At 48.2% G+C, this 18,636-nt stretch overlaps 1 protein-coding gene across 2 annotated transcripts in view; it reads right to left on the bottom strand.

Moving 5' to 3' along the window:
* Positions 1–64: 64 nt before the first annotated feature.
* LOC121535316 (PH domain leucine-rich repeat protein phosphatase 1) overlaps positions 65–18,636 on the bottom strand; it is an 89,267-nt gene continuing 70,695 nt past the window's right edge. Inside the window, exons 7-18 of one of the 2 annotated variants that reach the window (XM_041842264.2) lie at positions 17,204–17,406; positions 16,804–16,864; positions 16,575–16,670; positions 7,503–7,658; positions 6,502–6,702; positions 5,794–5,956; positions 5,495–5,625; positions 5,235–5,348; positions 3,749–3,943; positions 3,435–3,663; positions 1,412–2,735; positions 65–1,335 (exon numbers count right to left, since the gene is read on the bottom strand). In XM_041842264.2, the coding sequence (XP_041698198.1) occupies positions 1,449–2,735; positions 3,435–3,663; positions 3,749–3,943; positions 5,235–5,348; positions 5,495–5,625; positions 5,794–5,956; positions 6,502–6,702; positions 7,503–7,658; positions 16,575–16,670; positions 16,804–16,864; positions 17,204–17,406 (2,836 nt within the window). In that variant the 3' untranslated portion in view covers positions 65–1,335; positions 1,412–1,448. Of the gene's footprint in view, positions 2,736–3,434; positions 3,664–3,748; positions 3,944–5,234; positions 5,349–5,494; positions 5,626–5,793; positions 5,957–6,501; positions 6,703–7,502; positions 7,659–16,574; positions 16,671–16,803; positions 16,865–17,203; positions 17,407–18,636 lie in introns of both variants that reach the window. The other variant, XM_041842263.2, reaches the window with a different exon arrangement.

Genomic DNA, 18,636 nt, shown 5'->3' with positions numbered 1-18,636 from the left:
CACGTGTGTCAAATGCACACAAAATAAATAATTTTAATTATGACCCAGAAATATAAAATACCACTAGAACAAAGCTTACAAATGTAAGATTTATTATACTAAAGACAGGAACGTTTGTGTGGTTTACTTTCCATGTGGATATAGCATTTGTTTGCATTACTGAACTGGACACAGTCATGCCGGTGATAACAGTTAGGCGGGCGGTGGGATGGAATACTGTGTGTATGTATTGTATGTGTGTTGTGAGCACACTAGAGGGAGTGCTGACTAACCAAGATGTAAGTAACAATAGAACTGAATGAGAAGAACCATCGTGAATTGTGTGTGCCTGTACGGAATAATAGGGTGGGTGTACTGTGTATGTACGTATCGGTGTGTGTGTGTGTATTGAACATGAGTGAGTGTGTGTGTCTACGGGAGAAAGGAAGGTGAGATCTCCAAAATGGCGAAACCAGGTCTGACCCACAACCCCTCCACACCACTAAATCCATCCAGACATACGGGTACACAGTTCCTTTAAAAGCATCAGTATAAATTTCTCTTATTTACAATCATTGGAAAAAAATCACAATTTCTCTCAGAGAAGATTAGTAAAAGTGACTATGTCACCATAAAGAGTATGCAACTCCTAAGAGTTAGTCTTTCAAATTTCTACAAAAATGTCTATGCCTTTTTTACAGGCCAAGAGCCATGATTTACTGAAGAAATACAGTATCATTAAGTGCCCCATCTTCAACAGTTAAGCGTGGTATTATTGGTGTGTACCATTTCAATGTATTTCATTGATAATAAAAAAGATTGTGTTCTCCATGTTTCATTTAACAAAGTTTTTTCAGCAACTTAATTTTCTTTACATTAAAAGATATGGTAAGTAAAAAAACTATACGGAATCATATTATCCATAACTGTGTGTTGTGATAGGCTAACCCTATTGCAGAGAGACTAGTGTTGATTACATAGGTACTCATTGGTTTGTTGTCTAATGTAAAAACAACGTTTCGTACAGTCTGTCTGTGAGTAGTAGTGGAACTACTTTGGACCATAAAAAGGTGTGTCCATAAGTAGGATACCCAATAGGGTTGGGTTATCTTAAAGGACTCATTTGCATGTCCTATTCTATAGGCCACTTTGGGGAAAGGGGTGGAGCAGGTTACAGTGTTTGGTACTCCAGTGATGTGGTCTCAGAAAAGGGGTTGAGTGCTTATAGTCTGTAGACATCTCAACAAGGTGCTGTTTTTCAGATACATAGGTTACTCAGCTAGTCCGAAGACTCTGTATGGACTCTCCACTGTAGGGATTTCGGGGTGTGTCCTAGTAGTCTGCAGAAACATAGTGGTGAGTTGTAGTAGACTGCTGTAGGGAGTGTGTCTGCTCAGAGGGGTGTGTCGTAGTAGTCTGCAGAAACATAGTGGTGAGTTGTAGTAGACTGCTGTAGGGAGTGTGTCTGCTCAGAGGGGTGTGTCATAGTAGTCTGCAGGCTGGTCGGGGCTAGGTGGGTTCTGTTGTTTCTGCTGATGCTGCTTCATGATCTCCTTGACCTCCTCCTCCAACTCTGGAGGGATGATGAACTGGTCGTCCGGGTCGGGCTGGGCGGGGGCCGTGAAGTACCCCCCTCCCTTCTTAGATGGGGCGTCTGCTGCCACCTCGATCAGGTTGTGGCTCTTCTCCTGAGGGGCCACAGAGCCGTTCCCCCTTCTCTTCCCCAGGGTCTTCAAGTCATCACCCGGTCTGCCGCAGCCCCCTGACCAGCTCTCCTCTCTATCCTCCCTCATTTCCGCCTCCCCTAGAGTCAGCTCCACCCCGTCCTCCAGGGGTTCTGGGGTGCAGGGTGGAGGAGGTGGAGGAGGGGCCAGCAAGCGTTCCCGTACTGACGATGATGATGATGAAGAGGCCTCAGCCCTAAGGCAGTGGATGTCGGCCTCCACCTCCACTCTGCTCCCGTTGGAGAAGACCCCGGCAATGGGCTCCTCGTCCTCACTGTCCAGCCCGTTGTCAGACAGTGCGCTGGAGAAGGTGGCGCTGGACAGCTGCCTCTGGAAGGACCCGGTCAGACAGGCAGGATGGAGAGCACAGCAGCCCCGGGCAGGGAGCTCCGAGCCTGGGTGAGGGTAGGGGCAGGGCTGGGCGGAGTGCTGGGCCTGGAGGGAGAGCTGGTGGGCCTGGTGGTGCAGGTGGAGCTGGTGGTGGTGGGGCTGTTCGTGCAGCAGCACCAGGGAGCTCTGGGGAGGCTCATCAGAGGAGGCCGTGGATCCCACCTCGCTGCTCATCTCACTAGTACTGATCTCACTGCTGATCTCACTGCAGGAGGACGGGGGGACGGGGAGGGAACCATCCCCTGTAGGACGCTCCTTTATTGACGAACCCCCCGAGGAGGGGTAGCCACCCAAGCCGGGGCTGGGGGGCGGCTGGGGATGGTCTCTACAGCAGCAGGAGCAGCAGTCCTCACTCACAGAGAGCTGGACCACCACGGCACAGAGACTGTCGGTGCAGCCATAGCCCTGGGCCAGTGTACACAGCTTCTTGGCTGCAGCAAGGCCGTCTGGGACGTTACGCACCGCCTCCACCGCCTCCGACGGTGAAACGGCATCCCACAAGCCCCGGCTGCCCAGGATGAAGAACTCGTCCTGCGGGGTGAGGGTTACCATGCAGACGTAGGGCCGTGGGATCACCGCCGGGTACAGGAAGGAATATCCCATGATGCGGGTGGAGTCTGTCACTCCATTCACCTTGTTGTCCTAGAGGAGTAAGAGAAGATTACTTAAAAGTCCAACAGAAACCTGTATTCTGCTGTATCCTAACCCCTCCCAGAAACACTTACACACACAGTATGTTTAGAGTGGGAGCAGTTAGTCATTCTAACACATACCCCAATCCTCACACATTCAGATTAAAGCTCAGGTCAAAATTCTATTAAAAGAGTAATTAAGTGTGGTATCAATGATGATTTTGACTTGACTTCAAAATCCCATAACCTTCGGGGTTATAGAATTTAACATGAAATGGAATTGATGTGCATCACAAGTCTTGAATTAAACTGAGTGATATAGTGAATTTTTATATCAGTACCATTTCATTTGGAGCAGTACTTCATTTAAATTAACATCCTCTTATTCACTGTCACACTCCCACCCACATGCATAATACACTCTTAACCCCTCGTCCCCCTCCATACACATACACATACACACACGCACACAACCACACACACACACACTTGTTTTTCTATCCTCGTGGTGATAGATTCAAAATCCTATTTTCCCTAACCCCTAACCCTAACACCTAAGCTTAAAATTGCGTTTGTCCTCATGGGGATGTGGAACATGTCCCCATGTGGGAGACCTTTCCTTGTTTTACTATCCTTGTGGGGACTTTTGGGGATTTCAGGTCTCCACGAGGATAGAAGGCCACACACAAACACACCCCTCCCTGTGTACCTCAGTGATGATGGCGTTGTGTTGTCTGATGCGTCGGTACTCTTCCTCCAGGCCTACGTTGTGCAGCAGGGAGAGGGGCAGTGGCTTGCCATCCCGACACAGGATGGCCTGGCACTTGCCTACGTTGGCAGCGGTGAGGGTGAAGCAGCCGCCCGGGTCGGTGGGGTCGTGTCTGATGTGGCACAGGGCCGCCGAGCCACCCAGCTTCTGCCCTGCCGTACCCAGCTTCCTGAGGCACAGAGAGAGAACAGGAGAAGTTTGAATATCTGATTCTGTCTAAATAATAAGTTGCGTGTATGTGTTTCCATACTAACCTCTGCATGACGAGGAAGGTGTTGGTCATGTAGTCTTCTTCACTCTTGGTCTTGTGTAGCTCCTCGGCCAGCACATCGTTCATGGTACACTGCAGCAGGTAGGGCACTTCCACGTTCCTGTCTCCATCAAACACCCCATAGAGGGCCCCACGACTCCCACCGAAACTGTTCACCGACAGGGCGGCCACACACAGCCTGTGAGAGCGAGAGAGAGGAACACGCGCAAAATGTTAATAATATTCCCTTGAGGATGTTGAGAGTTTAAGACTTACTGTAGCTCCACAGCATTGCATCTCTCTCTCACATCTGTCACACACACAAACAGATGGATGTGTGCATGCACCCACACCCCCACCCTCTCATTTTTCACACACTAACTCTACTGCCCCCACATTGACCTCACCGACTGACGTATTCATCTTAGTTAACCTCTCCCTCAACGTGATCAAAACAAAGGAGATGATTGTGGACTACAGGGACTGAGCACGCCCCCATTCTCATCGACGGGGCTGTAGTGGAACAAGTTGAGAGCTTGAAGTTCCTTGGTGTCCACATCACCAACGAACTATCATGGTCCAAACACACCAAGACAGTCGTGAAGAGGGCACGACAAAGCCTATTCCCCCTCAGGAGACTGAAAACATTTGGCATGGGTCCTCAGATCCTCAAAAAGTTCTACAGCTGCACCATCGAGAGCATACTGACTGGTTGCATCACCGCCTGGTATGGCAACTGCTCTGCCTCCGACCGCAAGGCACTACAGAGGGTAGTGCGTACAGCCCAGTACATCACTGGGGCCAAGCTTCCTGCCATCCAGGACCTCTATACCAGGCGGTGTCAGAGGAAGGCCCTCAAAATTGTCAAAGACTCCAGCCACCCTAGTCATAGACTGTTCTCTCTGCTACCGCACAGCAAGCGGTACCGGAGCGCCAAGTCTAGGTCCAAAAGGCTTCTCAACAGCTTCTACCCCCAAGCCATAAGACTCCTGAACAGCTAATCATGGCTACCCGGACAATTTGCACTGCCCCCCACCCCCACCCCGTCCCCCTTTTTTACTCTGCTGCTACTCTGTTTATTATTTATGCATAGTCACTTTAACTCTACCCACATGTACATATTACCTCAATTACCTCGACTAGCCGGTGCCCCCGCACATTGACTCTGCACCGGTACCATCCTGTATATAGCCTCCCTACTGTTATTTTATTTTACTGCTGCTCTTTAGTTATTTGCTTTTATTTTTTTTGCTTAACAATTTTTATATATTTTTTTACTTTGCATTGTTGGTTAAGGGCTTGTAAGTAAGCATTTCACTGTAATGTCTACACCTGTTGTATTCGGCGCATGTGGCAAATACAATTTGATTTGATTTGATTAGTCGCAATGGTAACTTCATTTGTTTTTCACACATGAAAGCTCCCCATGGTGGTCCATATGGTTCACACATGATGTGTATGTATCATGTAGCCTAGTGTATGTTACTCACTTGTTCTTGACGCCTGAGGCCTCTGTGTAACCATGACTCCACACAGCCGGCCCACCTGACGCCTCATTGGCTGAGAAGGTCGGTGGCGGGTCGATGCGGAAACAGCGGATGTTACTGCAACAAAGAGGAGAGAGGATACTTATTAAAAAGATCACAGTGCAGGAACAGGTATACATACAAATACAGGTACACAGACAAACTAAAGAATTCAATTCCGTTCATCTTTACTCACAATTTGTCTACACTAATAGAAGACTTACTTGAGTTGTTCCAGGGTTTTGTGGTCCAGGCTGAGGCGAGGGTTGCCAGTCAGATCCAGCTCCTGGAGTTTAGGAGGCAGGATCTCAGGCAGGCTGATCTCACTCAGCTTATTACAGCTCAGATCTACACACTGTGGAGAGAGGAGAGGGTTAACACACACACACATAAATATACAACCATCCTCACACACGCATGCACGCGCATGCACACACACATAAATATACATGCATTCACACACATGTGCGCGCGCACACACGCACACTCACACATTTCTGTCATATCTGCCTGACTGTCCTACCTTCATCTCCATAAGCTGCATGACCTCAGGGAAGACCTCTATGGTGTTGGAGTGGGCGATGAGTGTGTGCATGCGTCTGCAGTTCATGATGGTGGTGGGCACCGTCTTCAGCCTGTTCCCACTCAGGTCTACCTCCTCCAGCTCCTCCAACTTGGCCATTTTACTACAGATGAGGAAAAAGGAGAGTCAGTGAGTATTTACATAGAAGAGACAGTATATTGTAAGTGTGGTAGACAAAGAAAAAAGAGAGTTACAACAGTTATTTTGTGTGTGTGTGTGTGTGTGTGTGTGTGTGTGTGTATGTATGTATGTATGTATGTATGTATGTATGTGTGTGTGTGTGTGACTGGCAGTATGAAAATGTATGCACTCACTACTGTAAGTCGTTCTGGATAAGAGCGTCTGCTAAATGACTAAAATGTAAAAATTGTAATGTGTGTATACAGTATGTATATTTTAATTATGTTTTATACCTTTATGTAACTAGGCAAGTCAGTTAAGAACAAATTCTTATTTACAATGATGGCCTACACCGGCCAAACCCGGACGACGCTGGGCCAATTGTGTGCCGCTCTATGGGACTCCCAATCACGGCTGGTTGTGATACAGCCTGGACTCGAACCAGGGGGTCTGTAGTGACGCCTCAAGCACTGAGATGCAGTGCCTTAGACCACTGCGCCACTCGGGAGCCTACATCTATCCCCTTACCTGGCAGGGAAGGTGTGCAGGTAGTTGTAAGCCATGTGTAGTACTCGGAGGTGTGTGTGTCCCGTCAGTAAGGAAACACACTTATCAGTCAGCCGGTTGTTGGTGAGGTACAGTTCTTGGAGGATGCTGTTGCTCTCCTCTGATAGACTGGAGGGAGGCAGGTGCTCCAGCTTATTGGCCGAGGCATTTAGGCACCGCAAACTGAAACAGGAAGTGAGCCCTAATGTCAGTCTTTCAACCATTACACATATTCTACCGGTGAAATAACTTGTCATAGCTTGTATTAACATGTTTAGTAAATAACTGAGTAATAATTTAAGGTCACCTCTTGTCATCAGGCTCTTGTATTGATCCTATTTTATCTCAACAATACCGCCATATAATTCATTAATTTTTTTAACACACTGAATGAGTTTAATTCAGCCCCATGTAATCACATTCATTGTATGTTTTAACATCCTATATTATAGTGTACAAAATATTAGGAACAACTGCTCTTTCCATGACATAGACTGACCATTTAAATCCAGTTGAAAGCTATGATCCCTTATTGATGTCACCTGTTAAATCCACTTCAATCAGTGTAGATGAACGGGAGGAGACAGGTTAAAGAAGGATTTGAAAGTCTCGATACAATTGAGACATGGATTGTGTATGTGTGCCATTCAGAGGGTGAATGGGCAAGACAAAATATTTAAGTGCCTTTGAACAGGGTATGGTAGTAGGTGCCAGGCGCACCGGTTTGAATGTGTCAAGAACTGCAACGCTGCTGGGTTTTTCACACTCAAAAGTTTCCTGTGTGTATCAAGAATGGTCCACCACCCAAAGGACATCCAGCCAACTTGACACAACTGTGGGAAGCATTGGTGTCAACATGGGCCAGCATCCCTGTGGAACGACGAATTGAGGCTGTTCTGAGGGCAAAGGGGGGTGCAACTCAATATTAGGAAGGTGTTCCTAATGTTTTGTACACTCAGTGTATGTCTATAATGATGTGCTACCTGTCAGATTTGAGGAAGAGGTTGCAGGGCAGCTCTGCTAGCTGGTTGTGTTGTACGTCCAACACCTCCAGTAGTGGGCGCTCTACTCTCTCAGGCAGCTTCTGCAGGTGGTTGTATCCTGCACTCAGCTTCCTCAGACTGCTGCTACACAGCAACCTGCCAGTAGGGGGAGTGGAGAGACGTCATTATCACAATCAGTAACAAAATCACTGTCACAATGGGCTGCATCTCAATGGTCAGAGTCAGACAGGGAGAGAAACAAGAGTTGCATCTCAATAGCCTAAAGTGGCTTCCTCTTCTCCTTTCCGTCATCTGCACTAATAAAGAAGTTAAGAGCAGGAATGGTGAAATAACAGGGGAGGGTAGCGCTTTTATTCCCGGGTTTACATTCGCCCTTTTGCAGGTTTTACTATATAATTTCTTCCATTCTAGCCAAATGTCCTAATCTGCTTGCATGCGCCTCCCCTACATCAAGGTGTTTTGGTACTTCCCTTATGCATTACACTTTTCCGAGCGCTAACTATACCACAGGCCAATATAGTCTACCAGTCTAACTGTCTATCCTGCCCTCTATCCACCATTCATAGTGACAATAGTGGTAGGTGGATTGTTTGTCCAGATCTGTAATAGGCTAACTAGCAATCCTATAAAGCTGCACCAATGTTCAATATAAGCGGAGAGGCAGCTCAAAAAGCTCCCCTATTGATCTTGTTCAGGGACAATACAATTATCCTACCTAGACTAGCCTTGAACACCACATTGCAAGGAATAATTGCATTATTGTTTTCAAATGAGTACAGAATTCTACTCTAGGCTGTAAACTGAAGTGAATATGTTATTTGAATAACGGAGCAAAAGCCCTGTGATTTGAATTTGGATCAGTTGTGGGTCTACTCTCTACAGTTTATAAGGTCTATAAAGGCACAGTAGCAGACCAGTCTGGCTGTATTTTCAGTTCTGATACTGAATGCGCTGTCTGTTGCATCATCATTCTCCCAAGTCGTCCTATAATAATGTGGCCACATATGCTCCCAGCAGGCCCAGTTATTCAGGAAAGCTTAAAGTAAATATTCACCCATTTTGAATGTTATACTGTTTTTGGTGCATCTCTGATCAATGTTCTATTGATTCCCTGGGTCAATTCATGTTTTCATGTGTATCTGAGATATTGCCATTCAAGCAGGCAGACATTCAGCTGGTATGACGTAGCATTGAGATAAAGTCGCTCTTACTACACTGGAAGTTAATAGGAATACGACTTTTAGATCACAAAAACGTCTATCATACATGTCAGATTTCAATACTGGCCAATGTCATAACGAGGTAGGTTGTCTTTTCTCGAATGAGCCATTGATCATATTTTCACGATATTCCTACCTCGAGAAATTAGCAATTTAACAGAGGGTTTAACACATTTCTCCTATTTGACTGCCTCTTCAGTCCATGGTGCATTGCATTGTGCCATTGCGAATGTCAGACTCCACTCTGTGAGGTACATCGATCTGCAGGTTGAACATGGTGAGATTGTAGACTCCTAAATTGAAAGTGCAGTTTGTTCAGGCGATTTTACAGCTAATTAGCTACTTCACATGCTGATTTTGACATTGGTATTATTGTGTGTAGATACGTTTGCTAGCTCGCTACCTAGCAAGCTAGCTAGCCCATAGAGAAAGCATTGCATTGTGGGTTTTGAAGTCGACTTGAGCTGCAACAGATTTACACAACGATTTTCACCTGTTGCTACCAACCTTATTATAACGACGAAATAAAACATTTGTTCACATATTAGTGTTATATAACACTGTAAATTATAGGAATGAGTGGTTTTGGGTGGATTTTTCCTTTAACGCGCTCTTCCTCCTCTCCAATTCGAGCGGCTATTCCTGGTGCACATACTGTAGAACCCATAACGCTTCAATATACTCTAAATATTTGTCATTTAACTTTTAATTTAAACTTTTCACAATGTTTTAATCTGATTAGGCTACTTAAAAAGTATCCTGTAGGCTACCTGCGCACGTTCATCCAAAATATAATTTAAGCATTCAAACTGCAGATTGTGGTGTTGAAAACGCAAACCATGATGTTGAAGCACCCGAAGTTGGTATGCTTTGCTTATTGGTTGTGGTGCATTGGAAGAGATGCCTGTTGGTGGAGAATTTGTTGAATATATTTTATATAATTATAAATATAGCATAAAAATATTTGTGATGGGGGGGGGGGGAAATCGCTACAATTACATATCGGGATATTGTTTTTGACTATATATCGTATCGTATTGACAATATTGCAATATTATTTTGGCGCTAGTTGGCTGTACCTGCACCAAAAGTCCTTCATAGCTTGCTTTCAGCACTTTTATTTCCATGACTGATCAAAACTCATTTTCTCATGGCTCTGTCTTGTCCCTCTGCAGCAAACATATGGTGAGCAATATGTTTGGAACACCGAATCGCAATAAAATCACAGTATTGAATCGCAATACATATAGAATCATGAGAATAGCAATACATACAGTATCATATCGGCACCTAAGTATCATGATAATATTGTATTGTGAGGTCCCTGGCTATTCGCAGCCCTGATAAAAAAATTGAAAATCTGATTTCCACCTAACTGATCATTCTCTGCAGCCGGCTCTGATCATAGTGTACAGTGCATTCGGAAAGTATTCAGACCCCTTTACCTTTTCCACATTTTGTTACGTTACAGCCTTATTCTAAAATGGATGAATAAAAAAAAAATCCTTATCAATCTACACACAATAACCCATAATGACAAAATGAAAAACAGGTTTTTGGAAATGTTTGCTAATTTATTCATTTTTTTTTTTTTCAATATCTTATTTACTTAAGTATTCAGACCCTTTGCAATGAGACTCGAAATTGATTCACGTCAACATCCCTGCCCCACCCCCATCCCCTGCCTTCTATTACGATCCAGTTTAGACAACCCCCCCATATATATTTGTGTATTTTACATTTTGGGGGAACTCAGTCGGGTTAGAATAGTAGAATACACAAGGTGCAATTTCGAAATTTGGTTGTGCAGCAGCAGTTTTTCGCTTGTTATTTCAGTCACTGATAGCCTGTGTCACGGTTTCGGCCGAGGCTGCTCCTCCTCCTGGTTCGGGCAGGCTTCGGCGGTCGTCGTCCCCGGAGTACTAGCTGCCACCGATCTATGTTTCATGTTCGTTTGGTTTTGTCTTGATGTTGTACACCTGTGTCTTGTTAGTCCTCGTTAGTGTCCTATTTAGTTCTCATTGTGTGTGTTTGTCTTTGTGTGTGATTGCTCTTCTGTTTTGTGTTGGAGCTACGTACTTCCCTCCAGTGTTTTGGAGAGGTTTTTCGCACATGTTAGTGCGCCGGTTGTTTGACGCCTGTGTGCGCCGTTATTTCGCCTTCGGGCTTATTGTGCTTATTTTCTACGTGAATATTGCACTAAAGTCTTTTGGACTGAGCTTCTGCGTCCTGCGCTTGATTCATGCACCACACCCACCTTCAGCACCCCTTGACAGAATCACACACCAAAATGGAATCAGCAGGATCTGCAGTTACGCCTGAGTCGCTCGAGGAGCATGTTCGCGGCCAAGATGACCAGATACGACAACTGGGGACCGCTCTACAGGACGTCATCAACACCCTGCACCGATGGGAGGCCAGCGGGTACCCACACCTCCACCTATCCTGCCAACCCCATCGGCCGGTCCACCAGTCCCAGGTCCGGAACCCAGGGGGATTCGGCTCTCGCTCCCGAGGGCGTATGACGGAACAGCTGCCGGGTGTCAGGGGTTCCTCCTGCAGGTGGAGCTCTACCTGGCCACTGTACACCCGGTGCCCTCGGGACACGAGAGCGTTTCCGCCCTCATCTCCTGTCTCACGGGCAAGGCGTTGGAGTGGGCTAACGCCGAGTGGAGGAAGATGGACGCCAACACCATCTCCTACGCCGAGTTCTCCCGCCGCTTCAAGGCCGTGTTCGACCATCCACCTGAGGGCAAAGCGGCGGGGGAGCGTCTAGTCCACCTTAGACAGGGGAGGAGGAGCGCACAGGCGTTTGCTCTAGAGTTCCGGACTCTAGCGGCGGACGCAGGGTGGAATGAACGGGCCCTCATCGACCATTTTCGGTGTAGCCTACGGGAGGACGTTCAACGTGAGTTGGCCTGCAGGGATACCCATCTCACCTTCGACCAGTTGGTCGATATGTCCATCCGTCTGGACACCCTGCTGGCCACCCGTGGACGTCCCGAGGGGGGTCCGTCCATTCCGCCCTCCGGCACCTCCGAGCCGAGCCCTATGGAGCTCGGGGGTGCCGGCGCTAGAGAAAGGAGGAGGAGGAGCCCGAGGGGGCCTGTCTCCTGCACCAAGTGCGGTCGTGGAGGGCACACTGCGGCCAGGTGCTGGGGAGGGTTCTCCGGGGGAGAAGACAACAGGCCACGCACTGGGGGGGCCTCCCAGGTGAGTAGACGTCCCACTTACCCAGAGCTTTCTGTTGCGCACTTTTGTATACCAGTGTGTTTTCCACAGGTTGCACCTCATTCCCAGCATAAGGCGCTAGTAGATTCAGGCGCAGCTGGGAATTTTGTTGATCAGAAGTTTTGTTTAGATTTAGGGATCCCTCTCCTACCTGTTGACAAACCTTTTCCCGTTCATGCCTTAGATAGCCGCCCGTTGGGGGTCGGGGTTGATTAGGGAGATCACAGCACCACTTAGGATGTGTGCGCAGGGGGGTCATGAAGAGACTATACAGCTGTATCTGATCGACTCTCCTGCGTACCCAGTGGTGCTGGGAATTCCCTGGTTAAGCACCCATAACCCTGCTATTTCGTGGCAACAGAGGGCTCTCGATGGGTGGTCTGCTCAGTGCGAGGGGCGATGTCTGGGTGTTTCCGTGGGGGCGACTTCGGTGGAAAGTCCAAACCAAGTGCCCGCACTGCACATTCCGCCTGAATATGGGGATTTAGCTCTCGTGTTTAGTAAAACTAGGGGCGACGCAGTTGCCTCCTCATAGACAGGGGGATTGTGCGATTGATTTCCAGGCAGGAGCAGCGCTCCCACGGAGCCACGTGTATCCTTTGTCTCAAGAGGAGAGAAAAGCTATGGAGACTTACATGGCCGAATCTTTGAGACAGGGATACATTCGGCCCTCCACTTCTCCCGCCTCCTCGAGCTTCTTTTTTGTGAAGAAGAAAGATGGAGGGTTGCGCCCGTGCATTGATTACCGTGGTCTCAATCAGATTACTGTGAAATACAGTTATCCACTCCCTCTGATTGCGACCATGACAGAGTCTTGCATGGAGCGCGGTTTTTCCACAAATTGGATCTCAGGAGCGTGTATAACTTGAGTGCGCATTAGGGAGGGCGACGAATGGAAGACAGCGTTTAGTACCACGTCAGGTCATTTCGAATATCTCGTCATGCCATATGGGTTGATGAATGCTCCATCAGTCTTCCAATCCTTCGTAGATGACATTTTCCGGGATATGCAGGGACAAGGGGTGGTCGTGTACATTGATGACATTCTGGTGTACTCGTCTACCCGAGCCGAGGCATATAACCCTGGTGCGTCGTGTATTGAGGAGGCTGTTGGAGCACGACCTATATGTCAAGGCAGAGAAATGTCTGTTTTTCCAGGAGTCGGTCTCCTTTTTTGGGTTATCGGTTGTCCGCGTCAGGGGTGAGAATGGAGGTGGATCGTGTGTCCGCTGTGCGTAATTGGCAAACTCCAACCACTGTAAAAGAGGTGCAGCAGTTCTTGGGCTTTGCGAATTACTACCGGAGGTTTATCCGGGGGTTTTGGACAGGTGGCAGCTCCCCATCACGTCCCTTCTGAAAGGGGGTCCGGTGCGCCTGCAGTGGTCAGCTGATGCAGACAGGGCCTTTAGGAGACTGAAGGACCTGTTTACGTCGGCTCCGGTGCTGGCGCATCCGGATCCCGCATTACCCTTTCAGGTTGAGGTAGACGCGTCTGAGGCTGGTATAGGGGCCGTTCTCTCTCAACGGTCCGGCACGCCACCTAAACTCCGCCCCTGTGCTTTTTACTCAAAAAAGCTCAGCCCGGCGGAGCGTAACTATGACGTTGGGGACAGGGAGCTGTTAGCTGTAGTTCAAGCCCTTAAGGTGTGGAGGCATTGGCTTGAGGGGGCTCAACACCCTTTCCTCATTTTGACTGACCATCGGAACCTGGAGTACATCCGGGCAGCGAGGAGACTGAACCCTCGCCAGGCTCGATGGAGTATGTTTCTCACCAGGTTCGTATTTAAAATCACGTACATCCCTGGGTCCCAGAATGGTAAGGCAGATGCGCTGTCCCGGCGGTATGACACGGAGGAGAGGTCCGTTGAGCCTACTCCCATACTACCGGAGTCTTGCCTTGTGGCACCGGTGGTGTGGGAGGTCGATGCCGAAATCGAGCGGCGTTGCGTGCACCGACCCCAGCCCTCCACAGTGTCCTGAGGGTCGGAAGTACGTTCCGCTCCAGATTCGGGATCGACTCATTTACTGGGCTCACACGTCACCCTCCTCTGGACATCCGGGTATTGGCCGGACAGTGCATTGCCTTAGCACTAAATACTGGTGGCCCACTTTGGCTAGGGATGTGAGGGTTTATGTCTCCTCCTGCTCGGTGTGCGCCCAGTGTAAGGCGCCCCGACATCTGCCCAGGGGTAAGTTACAACCCCTGCCCGTTCCACAACGACCATGGTCCCACCTCTCGGTGGATTTTGTGACAGACCTTCCCCTCTCTCAGGGGAATACCACCATCCTGGTCGTTGTGGACCGGTTCTCTAAGGCCTGTTGTCTTCTCCCTATGTCGGGTCTTCCTACTGCCCTACAGACCGCTGAGGCCCTATTTACCCACGTCTTCCGGCATTACGGGGTACCCGAGGATATAGTGTCTGATCGAGGCCCCCAGTTTACCTCCCGTGTTTGGAGAGCGTTCATGGAGTGGTGGGGGTCTCGGTTAGCCTTACCTCAGGGTACCACCCGGAGAGTAACGGGCAGGTAGAACGTGTCAACCAGGATGTGGGTAGGTTTCTGAGGTCGTATTGCCAGGGCCGGCCGGAGGAGTGGGCACGGTACATTCCCTGGGCCGAGATGGCCCAGAACTCTCTCCTCTACCAACCTAACCCCCTTCCAATGTGTGTTAGGTTACCAGCCGGTTCTGGCACCTTGGCAGCAGAGCCAGATCGAGGCCCCTGCGGTGGATGATTGGATGAGGCGCTCGGAAGAGACGTGGAATGCTGCCCACGTCCACCTGCAGCGGGCCGTCCTTCGTCACAAGGCGAGCGCCGATCTCCACCGCAGTGAGGGGCCGGTGTACGCACCCGGAGATCGAGTCTGGCTCTCTACCAGAAACCTACCCCTCCGCCTGCCCTGCCGGAAGCTGGGTCGGCGGTTTGTGGGGCCCTTTAAAGTCCTGAGAAGATTGAACGAGGTGTGTTATAGGTTACATCTACCTGTTGAGTATAAGAATATTAACCCCTCGTTCCATGTGTCTCTTCTCAGGCCGGTGGTAGCTGGTCCACTCCAGGACAATGAGATAGGGGAGACTCCTCCGCCCCCACTGGACATCGAGGGGGCTCCGGCGTACACCGTTCGGTCCATCTTGGACTCAAGACGCCGGATGGGGGGTCTCCAGTATCTCATGGAGTGGGAGGGGTACGGCCCGGAGGAGCGGTGCTGGGTGCCGCGGAGGGACATCCTAGACCCATCTCTCCTGTCGGAGTTCCACCGGGACCATCCCGCGCGCCCTGCTCCGCGTCCTCCTGGTCGTCCCCGAGGCCGGGGGTCGGCGCACGGCTGGAGCCGCGCGTCAAGGGGGGTACTGTCACGGTTTCGGCCGAGGCTGCTCCTCCTCCTGGTTCGGGCAGGCTTCGGCGGTCGTCGTCCCCGGAGTACTAGCTGCCACCGATCTATGTTTCATGTTCGTTTGGTTTTGTCTTGATGTTGTACACCTGTGTCTTGTTAGTCCTCGTTAGTGTCCTATTTAGTTCTCGTTGTGTGTGTTTGTCTTTGTGTGTGATTGCTCTTCTGTTTTGTGTTGGAGCTACGTACTTCCCTCCAGTGTTTTGGAGAGGTTTTTCGCACATGTTAGTGCGCCGGTTGTTTGACGCCTGTGTGCGCCGTTATTTCGCCTTCGGGCTTATTGTGCTTATTTTCTACGTGAATATTGCACTAAAGTCTTTTGGACTGAGCTTCTGCGTCCTGCGCTTGATTCATGCACAACACCCACCTTCAGCACCCCTTGACAGCCTGTCAATTAGCCCATGTCAGCTAAAATTTTTTACATTGCTACGTCAGTTTAGTGGCCAGCTATCTAAACTTGTTGTCACGGCTGAATTACTGGCAGGGGGGCCCCCATTGATTTTGTTAGTCAATCTCCGTCAGAAAACTGCAAACATTTCTGTCCACCCTATGGCAAAATGTGTAAAATTGCAGGAAATAAGCTAGCTAATTTTCCTCAAAGCCCCATTGCAAAATGAGTAGAATGTGGGTGCGCACACCCGCAAGGAACTACGGCCCCTCATGATGAGTTCTGTTTTTTAGTGTCCCTCACCCCCATTAAAGTTGCCCATCCCTGATCTGAAGTGACCTTCTAGTGGGGGATATAAAAAGAGAGTTAGAGAGGATGGGATGGTTGTGACTATCAGGTTGATGTATTGTGCTAGGTGAGGGATAGAAGACTGTCCATGAGCAGGGCACACAGATATGCAATATTCCATTCTACACACAATGCTATGTGGCCGGAGGGATCAATGACACCACTGGCTGTGTCTCAACAGTTTGAACTAGCATCCTTGTTTCCTTTCCTTGTGTTCTTCCCTCCATGATCACTGATCTGGCAGGACATGAGAGGTAGAATCAACATGGTGGAATACCCATCCAGTGTTTTGACATCAGTGATTATGAAGGGAAGCAGACGAGGAAATTAAGCTGGGAGAATAGAAAGAGAGATTTGACAGTAGTGAGCCATTGGGAGCAGGGAACATTGAGAGAAACTGACTGTGCTGTGATAGGAGAGAATGTGAGCGAAAGAGAGATATAATGGGAGAGAGAGATAGAGAGAGAGACTGACCGTGCTGGGAGCTCAGTAACAAGGTTGTGGCTGAGGTCCAGAACTTCTAGTTTCTTAATCTCACACAGCCACTCTGGGATGGCCTCCATACGATTCCTACAGAACGAGAGAGGGAGAGGGGGAGAGAGAGAGGTCAGGTTTGAGGAGGCTTTGTGAGTATGTTGGATTTAAGAGAGTTTGTGTATTTTCAGCAATGTTGAGTGTGTTTATACGAGGGCATTGGCCTCACCTGGAGATGTCCATGTAGGTGAGGTTGGAGGGCACTGGACTGACATCTAGCTCCTGTAGCTCTGTAGAAGAGAACACATACGAGAGCACTAAACCACCAATGTGTGTGACATAAATGGAACCAGATACTGTAGCTAGGTAGTGATAGAGAAATGCAGTGATGGAGATTAAGAATGACACAGGCTATAATGGAGAAATCCCAAATGCAGCAGGCATAGATGGGCTCCGGGGTGAAGTTTCCGCTATTTACAGATCTGGGATCAGCTTCAACTCCCCCAATCCTAACCGTAATCATTGGTGTGGAAAATGCTAAACTGACCCAAGATCAGCGTCTAGGGGCAACTTCACCCTACACTATTACAAGCACAGCAAGCATAGATGAACTCAAACTGGGGAATCACCGTTGTTCTGTGCGTAGACAGCCTTGAGCATAGAGCCCTTGGCCTTGAGGGTGGCAATGTGGTTCCTCTCACAGTGGAGGACCTCCAGGCAGGGGAACAGGGAGATATCCAGCTCCTCCAGCCCGTTGTCACGCACGTCCAGCTGGGTCACGTGTCTCAGCAGGTCTGGTTCGTCTGGAACCACCACCCGGATCTTATTCAGCCTGATGGCACAGAGGTCAGAGGTTAGAGGTCTCATAACTGTACAGTAGGCAGTATGGCCCGTAGCATAATTAAACCTCCAGACGCAGACGTCAGATCAAAATCAATGTCTGTATGGATGGATATTTGATTGAGTTCTCAACTAAAGGAAATTCAATTTGAAATCAACTTTGATGGCCTGTTGTTGTTTTGTGGTTGACACCTGAGTTTAATTGAAATGAACACATTGTTTCAATATCTACAATCTCTAATAGATGGCCTGATATCTCATATAGGATGTGTGACTTAACAAAGGCACTATCACTGTGTATTCACCATCAGGGTTACTCATTAACTGTTATACACTACCAGTCAAAAGTTTGGACACACCTACTCATTCAAGGGTTTTTCCTTATTTTTACAATTTTTTACATTGTAGAATAATAGTGAAGACATCAAAACTATGAAATGACACATATGGAACCATTTAGTAACCAAAAAAGTGTTAAACAAATCAAAATATATTTGATATTTGAGATTGTTCAAATAGCCACTCTTTGCCTTCATGACAGCTTTGCACACTCTTGGCATTCTCTCAACCAGCTTCATGAGGTAGTCACCTGGAATGCATTTCAATTAACAGGTGTGCCTTCTTAAAAGTTAATTTGTGGAATGTATTTCCTTCTTAATTCGTTTGAGCCAATCAGTTGTGTTGTGACAAGGTAGGGGGGGGGGGGGTATACTGAACATACCCCTATTTGGTAAAAGACCAAGTCCATATTATGGCAAGAACAGCTCAAATAAGCAAAGAGAAACGACAGTCCATCATTACTTTAAGACATGAAGGTCAGTCAATACTGAATATTTCAAGAACTTTGAAAGTTTCTTCAAGTGCAGTCGCAAAAACCCTCAAGCGCCATGATGAAACTGGCTCTCATGAGGACCGCCACAGGAATGGAAGACCCAGAGTTACCTCTGCTGCAGAGGATAAGTTCATTAGAGTTACCAGCCTCAGAAATTGCAGCCCAAATAAATGCTCCACAGAGTTCAAGTTACAGACACATCTCAACATCAACTGTTCAGAGGGGATTGTGTGAATCAGGCCTTCATGGTCGAATTGCTGCAAAGACACCACTACTAAAGGCCACCAGTAAGAAGAAGAGACCTGCTTGGGCCAAGAAACACGAGCAATGGACATTAGACCGGTGGAAATGTTTTCCTTTGATCTGGAGTCCAAATTTGAGATTTTTGGT

The sequence above is a fragment of the Coregonus clupeaformis genome, chromosome 21 (genome assembly GCF_020615455.1).
Source record: "Coregonus clupeaformis isolate EN_2021a chromosome 21, ASM2061545v1, whole genome shotgun sequence".
Classification (NCBI taxonomy): Eukaryota; Metazoa; Chordata; class Actinopteri; order Salmoniformes; family Salmonidae; genus Coregonus; species Coregonus clupeaformis.
The sequence above is the reverse complement of the archived record's forward strand: the minus strand, read 5'-3'. Positions and strand labels throughout refer to the sequence as shown.